We start from the raw sequence: 7,288 nt of genomic DNA on the forward strand, positions 1-7,288 counted from the left end.
TGATGATGCCTCAAATCTTACAAGCGTCACAGTGAAAACAATGTTCCATGCCAAAGGAGCGTGAAAAGAAGGACCAAGACAGAGCACACACCACAAGCGCTCGTGGTGTTTGTTCTGTCTTAGTCCGTGGTCTTGTTTTCGCGCTCTTTTTCTCAAGGAACATCGATACCGACTCGCCGAAATCCTTGTCAGTGGAAACAAGTGCAAAAAATTTGATTTTTTTGCGCCTCCGCAGATATACGACAGCTTCGAGGTGACGTATCTGGCGGAATCGACATCCCAGTCAAGCCAGGGAATCTGCAGTTACCTGGTCCGTCAGAGTCCGGAGATCGTCGACGGCAAGACGAATTTGTCCCTTCTCACACGGCCCCAAAACGGAACGCAAGTGTAAGCAGTGAGCCGCACGTACTTCCTGTCGAAGTTTTCCTAGTGACACCGACATATAAGATCGCAATGAGGAAGAAAAGTGGAGAGCTTTAACCCTAACTAAAATCTAATTCTTATAGGATTGTATTGAAGGACTGGATGACTAGTTTACCTTCCACCAGCCATACACGCTCGTCCTCGTTCCTCTAGTACCTGCATAAGCGCGCAAGGCGCTGCACGAGATAAGATAAAAATTCTCGTTTCCTGTTTCTTACAAGTATTTAGAAATAGTGTGAATTTGAGCTGTAGAAACTACGTGGGGTTAAAGATTATCACGCACTATAACTAGGTGGCGAAGACAGATATGCGTGGCGTCACAAAGTAGATTGCTGTACTTAAAAGACGAAGCATCAGCATGTGCCATGGTCGGACTCCTGCTGCGGTGGAGCGAGTGTCAAGTCCGCCGTGAGGGCGCCAGATAGCGTCACATGCCGACTAGCTGGGCGAACGCCTGTCTCGTCGAGACCAATTTTGGATGGATAGAAGATAGGAGCGTCCCCACTGGTCGGCTTTATTTTTTCATGTTTTCTTTCTCATTACACTTCTCTTCATATCTCTTTAGGGGTGTTAAAAAGCTGTCTACAAATACGCCATGCCCTTAAATAAATTTTTCACTATACACCTCTAACCTTATGTCATATCTTTAGTATGGGCCACCAATCTTATCTTCCAACCGCATTTTATGAGCATTTCACATGGCCTTTGTTATCTTAAAAAGTATAAAAACGAGGGTGGCAGGAAGAGCGACTGTTCTCGCTGCGATATCCGGACGGTTTTCATCACATTCGACTAAAACATATTCAATTGTTCCAACAGATTTACCACACACTGCGCATGTATCATCCTCTCAGTTGTTTTTTTTTTTGTAGCTGCACGTTCTAACGCACCCTTATCTAGCTTCAAAGAGTAGAGTACTTTCTCTTGAATTATCACGGAGCAATTCCTTCATCAACCTTTTCTAAACCGTCAGCCAATTTTTTAGGCATTTGCACACGTCTGCATTTCCGGTCAGTTCACTGTAAATGCTGGCCAAGAAAAGCATCGTTGATGAGGACATCCAAATTGATGTTACACCGTATATAAAATAGATGTCAGAAGTCAGCATCCATGTGGTTTCTGAGCGGTGCTCTGTAAGCTTCGGAACAGTCCTGAGTAGTCTCTTAAAGCTTAACTACCGATGATATGTGCCATCCAGTAGAACATAAATTTGGGACGCGGTGTGTTGAGTGCTGCATTTGGGCATTCATAAAAATGAACTGTTGTAACGATTCGCTGCAAAACGTAAATTAGGCTGAGATGCCGTTTTACTATAAATGGCACCGTGACGACAAGCATTACCGTTCACACAAAAACCTGCTTTGGATAAGGCAGTAGAACCATCACGTTCCAATGGATCTGAATACGTATAGTGCGCCATACTCGCGGAGAGGATCATCTGCGCTTACTTTTATAAAGAGAACATAAATAAAACAAGTGCAGAAAAAAAAATATTTTGAGTGTTTTTGTCAATTTAGCCTTCAGTAGACCTCTGAACGAGCTGCGCCTAATTCGGTTCCAGGATGCCGGAACCCCACAGTCTTTACTAAAGAAACATTGGCAAACAACTGAATTATTTACTTTCCATGACAATGAATCTTGACAGCAGGAGAGTTTGCCCTGCTCAGATTACTTTCCAGAATAGTTGCCGGCTGAAAGATCCTCAGGAGAAAAGTAGGGCGCGCACCGTGTTGCACACAATGCGCGAACTCCTTTTTTGTTTTCTTGTCGGAGAAAAAGATTTCAAAAATTTTTTAAAGCAGTGATATTTTGGCAAACTTTATGTTTCCTAGTTGTAGTATTTCGATTATAGAATCTTTAGGTTGAAATAGTAAACATTAGTTCTTCCTGGTAAGCACTCATGCATATGTTTTTCTTAATTGTCATATTTCTTTCATCAATTCAATATTTCCAAGTAAAGTTGTGTAAGCATTTGACATCCATAAGGGTTAAATGGTACAATGTTGTCATTCCGTTAACTTATGCGGGCGTTTTTTTCACTTGAGTAAAAAAGGTGCTACAGAAAAACCATGTCTTTCCTTCGCGTTTCTCAGCCGAAGGGAATGCTCCGCCTTGAAACCATCCAGTACGGAAGCGCTCTACACCCCGATGGCTTTGGTGCTTAAGTTCCGGCAAAGCATCTGCCACATTCGTTCCATGCTGCGTGTGAGCATGCAGCATGAAAGACGCACAAAAAAACACACCTGTGAAATAAGGCAGCAGTAGTTAATACCCGGCGTCTAAGACGACACCACATTATAATGCTAACTCTAAACGAGACCACTCGAAGGAAAAAAAGCGCTCCGCGTAGGACCTTGTCAACCTTTTTTTGAATCAGCCAGCGGACGGTAACGGAAGAACAGTACTCAATTCTGGCTGCACCTTGTTGAGACGTTTGATTGTTTCGGGAACTTTTTCACGCAGAGAGACTGTAGTGATTTGTTCAGTCTTCTTTTTTCACGTTTCTTGCTGTACCTGCAGTGAAAAGTTCTATGTCCACCATCGGGTAAGACGCAACGTTAAATGAGGCAGCTGCGTCATAGCGTGAATGAGTTGACTGGCGATTTTAGAGATGCAGAAGTGCCGGTCATGCGTTGTTGATAATTCGTTATAAAACATTTTTCAAGCCTAATATTAAATTGTGCCCTAATTTTCCACCTGCGCTAAGGGTAACAAAGCTGCCACTGCCACTCCTCATGCCGTCAGGTTGATGTTATCGTCCTGAGCAGAATAGAGAAAGCATATGTACTTACACGTCACCTAGGCTTTCTTTACAGAAAACGAGAACCTCCCCTCCCCTCCCCCCCCCCCACCCCCACCCCGCCCCACCGTAAGCCCAGTCCCCTGCGGTGGCGACCGCTTGCTTCCTTTTAGCAGGAACCACAGCAGACATCGACGACTTTTGTTGCAGGGCAGAAAGATCGGGCGTGCGGTTCGCAGTGCAGCCCAAAGCCAAGTTCCGTCGTTCTCCACGTAAAACGGCAGCGCTAGGTTTCTTCAAACCTGACAGTAAAAAAATTTTGCCGAAAAGCTTTATAACAGTTATCCGCTCATGCTCAGTGCCGCCTGCACACCGGTCTTATCACTTTGTTTCTAATGCAAGATGCGACCAGATTTATCTCTAATGATCGCCGCCAGGCAGGACAGATTCTGGGTTTTTTGCGACTGTTCTGGCTACTTTGCTCGCCTTGTCTCGAGAATTAGTTCCCAGCTATAGATTGAGCACCGCCATGGGTGGTGGGTATTCTGTTTGACGACCGCCGAACACACTTGTGGCTATCACAGCCACCGAGTCGTTCAGTTCTTTGTGGGTGCGAATCAGCCCCATAAACAGTGTCTTTTGGCAGCCCTCTTTGATGTCTTCCTGACTGTAGGACGGTCGTCATCACTACGTGACATAATAGGCACTGAGAAAGATTCCTTTCTCGCTAGTTCTTTTCTTTTCGTTGTTCATTCACAAGGGGTTCAAACCGGTTAATAGAAACGTAGTTATGTCACGACGCATAAATGCAATGCTTCTAAAATTAAGTGGCGTTCTTTTTGCCGAATGCCGCATCTGCCAGCTGGATGGAAGGATGGATGTCCGCTCAGAGGCACCAGACCGAAACACGTCTGCAAAGCTACACGTGATTGACATTTTCCCTAATTATTTCCTGATTTGCTATCGAAGATGCGATAACAATTTCGATATATATATTACAAAAAGGCACGGGGGCTGTTGGTACTTTACGCCAGAGAAAAGCGCCGTGAAAATGAGTAACATTACTCGGCCCAGTACCTCATAACTTCCATGACTACAGCGCAACAAACGGGACAAGAAGAAGGACACAGGCAGAGAGAGTGTCTCAGGTGTCTGCCTGTGTCCTTCTTCTTGCCCGTTCGTTGCGCTGTAGTCATAGAATATCGGAACCATCTGGCCCAGCAACTTACCTTGTCAAACCTTATAACTCACACACTCCTGCTGATGAACTCATTATTGCGAGCAGCACTGCAAGCCACAGTGACCACATCGTATCAAGGCCGAAATGAAGGAAGACGCGAGTGCTAAATATCCAGTGCGTATTTCGGTAGCTTACTGGATGTGGAAATGGGGCTGAGCGCTTCTAATGGCCGGTGATGTATGAGGAAGTCTGTGGTGGTAACCTAATTATTACCTCATTCCAGAACTTCGGTCACAGCGGAGATAGCTTTGACGGAGACCCCAGATGCGATCACCGTCGTCTTCTCTAATGGTAAGTATAGCTCTGTTGTTTATCTAACCAGCACCAACATGTTCGGAAAAGAAATAGCGCGAAGGAATTTTTACGACTGTTCGAACGCTGAGGCTGATATCTTGGGGTTATTCTTTTTGTCCACAGATCCAGACACCACTAACAACGTGGACCTGCCTTACGCCAACTACTCAGCATGCTTCGTAGCTCGTTTTAATGCATCTATTGGTAAGGATAGTAGATCGTTTTGCTGCTCCCGGTGGCGCATCATTCTTCTCTAGTCTTTTAATTGACCCCTTGCTTCGATAGACAGTAGCAGCTACGGGTTTTGCTATTTCACGACCCTCGTTCAAGCGCGATTTCAGTTGCGGCATGCTTACTCATTGAATAATCACCTGCCATGCGCCTCGGAAATTCCAAGCCATGCGCTGATTTTAAGCAATCATTCCAGAATGCCGTGAAAGTGTCTTTTTCAGCTCTCGTAAAAAAAGGGTTTCTAAAAGTTGAACTCCTGAAGAGAAAACAAATGTTCAGTGTGCCTTCGTTGCTTATCGTTAAAGAACTGCAACAGGTGGGGATGTCGTTCTCAGTCCGCTCCCCGGTTCCTTTTGTACGTAGCATAAGTGTGGTGCAGTGTATCCCGGTGTTTCGGTGGGTTCATGGCTGCGGCGTAAGAATTTAGTGCTTGCAAGCCGTAGTGTGAGGTTCTTGCCTAGCGCATGAGAAGACGAGTCCTGTTGGAGGAGACCATTCTTTTTTAATTATTTTGGTTATGATAAAATAGTCACCCAAACCAAAATAAAATAAAAACATGCAATGCGTACTAATGACAGATTTGTCCCCTGGAATAACTTGCAGCAAGTTACGAGCATTCGAGCCTTTATTTTAATTTGCTTTTAAAACTTCCCTCCCCAAGTCCTACTATTTATGCTTGTCGCCCAAGTATAGCACTTTATACATGACTAGAGCCCGGAGGTGCGTGTATGTTATACGGGTAGGCGTTGTTTTAAAACTTCAGTCCTCTTAAAACTTCATTGCTCTGTTCTGCTGAACGTGAATAACTGTCGGTCTTTTGAGGCTTATTTTTGGTTCTAACATGGAAATGGAAATGGGAAATATTCGGGGATTTGTCCGTTCCACATAAGACCGAGTAGTCTGGAAAAGGTGGTGATGCAACGAGCAACGGCTCTTCGATCGCAGGTTGCCGTCTCTGGGTGCACGAAGGGACAGGGGCGGACACGGTTGAAGCCTGCAAAGAAGGTCACGTCAAGGTCTGCGGTGAAACCGTCTACAGCACCTACAACGAAACCGTGTGCGGTAGTGCACCAGGAGGTTCCGAGTAGGGCTGGCGCTTGCTCTTCACTGCAGCGCATACCTCGCTACCTCTGTGTGATTGAACCTGTGCAAATAAATGGCTTTGGTCATTCAACGGGAAAGACGTCCTGATTTAATGATGGAAAGCTTCGTCAAAAAGCGTGTAGCCTAATTGTGAATCACATAACACACTTGATGAACTCCTGGCCCGAATAAGGACAATACAATAAGCACCCAGCCACGAATGTTTCCTCTGAAAGAGTTGGGCTGTTAAAATTAGAAAAGTCTCACGAACGGCCCACCTGGGCTACATGAAATCGACACCGGTCCATCGGCGCAGCGTGCAAGAATGTAGTTTGCAATGAAAGGCAGTGCGTACCGAGCAACAGCATACATCCTGTTTTCCAGGCGAAATACGGAACTCGGACACTTTCACTGAAGGCATTATGCAAAGTTGTTAATAAAGGATGTAGAGTGAATTTGTGATTCTTATACAGGGTGTTTCACGTAACTTGAACCAAGGATTTAAAAAAAGCGGCAAACCGCAGCCCGCTGAAACCAACGCTATATTGTTCGCCATCATGTGGCGCTCCTCAGAATATTTTTTATTGCGCTTAGTTAGTTAATTAACTAAGGTGAATTATGCAAATTTTCAAATACTTATTTAGTGCCAAGACAGTCACATTAGGTTGTAGAGCAGGTTTAGAAACAACCGATCCAGTTTATTGTAGCATCGTATCTCCTACGGGGTCCTTTTTTCCGGCATCTAAAGAGAGCCCGAGAAATATGATAAAACTACCACGTGACTGCGCTCGTGCGCTATCATAATGCAGCGCTCTCAACGGCGCTTCGAGCAAACGGAACGTGCCCGCTGACCGTGGCGAAGTGAATGGTCACCGCGCCGCTGCGGAAAGTGCTGACGCGCTGTCAAGCCGCTAAGAGCGCCGGCCTATCAGACTTTGGGTTATCCCTGCTCTAATATGCGAGAAAATGTGCTGGTCACTTTTAATGAGGCAGTGTTTGAACTTCTCAATTCCGTAGGCACCGGAACCCTCCAGTGGGATCATCTGTAGTCTAATCGTTCCTCTTTAGACCAAACATGGTGGTGAGGTGCACGCCCTGTCTGCTGGGACTGAAAAATAGACTCCTGGGCCAGCGATTACCATTCACTGCTTATCCGTTTGGATCCTGACTATCAGCTTCGCCGTAAGCGCTGTTGCCATGCCACAGAGTGGGACCTGTTCAGGGCGGCACTCAGCGACTGCCTGCTATGAGCTACATCGGATCCGCAGTCAAAGCCG

The 7,288-nt window shown here is 45.6% G+C and overlaps 1 protein-coding gene across 1 annotated transcript in view; it reads left to right on the forward strand.

Moving 5' to 3' along the window:
• Window positions 1–6,102, forward strand: part of LOC149344652 (uncharacterized) — a 7,797-nt gene extending 1,695 nt beyond the window's left edge. The window contains exons 2-5 of the mRNA XM_089542650.1: window positions 236–387; window positions 4,627–4,694; window positions 4,821–4,901; window positions 5,874–6,102. Of these exons, the coding sequence (XP_089398776.1) occupies window positions 236–387; window positions 4,627–4,694; window positions 4,821–4,901; window positions 5,874–6,016 (444 nt within the window). The 3' untranslated portion in view covers window positions 6,017–6,102. The remainder of the gene's footprint in view (window positions 1–235; window positions 388–4,626; window positions 4,695–4,820; window positions 4,902–5,873) is intronic.
• The last annotated feature ends 1,186 nt before the right edge of the window (window positions 6,103–7,288 follow it).

This window comes from Amblyomma mixtum, chromosome 5 (genome assembly GCF_055824585.1).
Source record: "Amblyomma mixtum isolate Tamu chromosome 5, ASM5582458v1, whole genome shotgun sequence".
Taxonomy (NCBI): Eukaryota; Metazoa; Arthropoda; class Arachnida; order Ixodida; family Ixodidae; genus Amblyomma; species Amblyomma mixtum.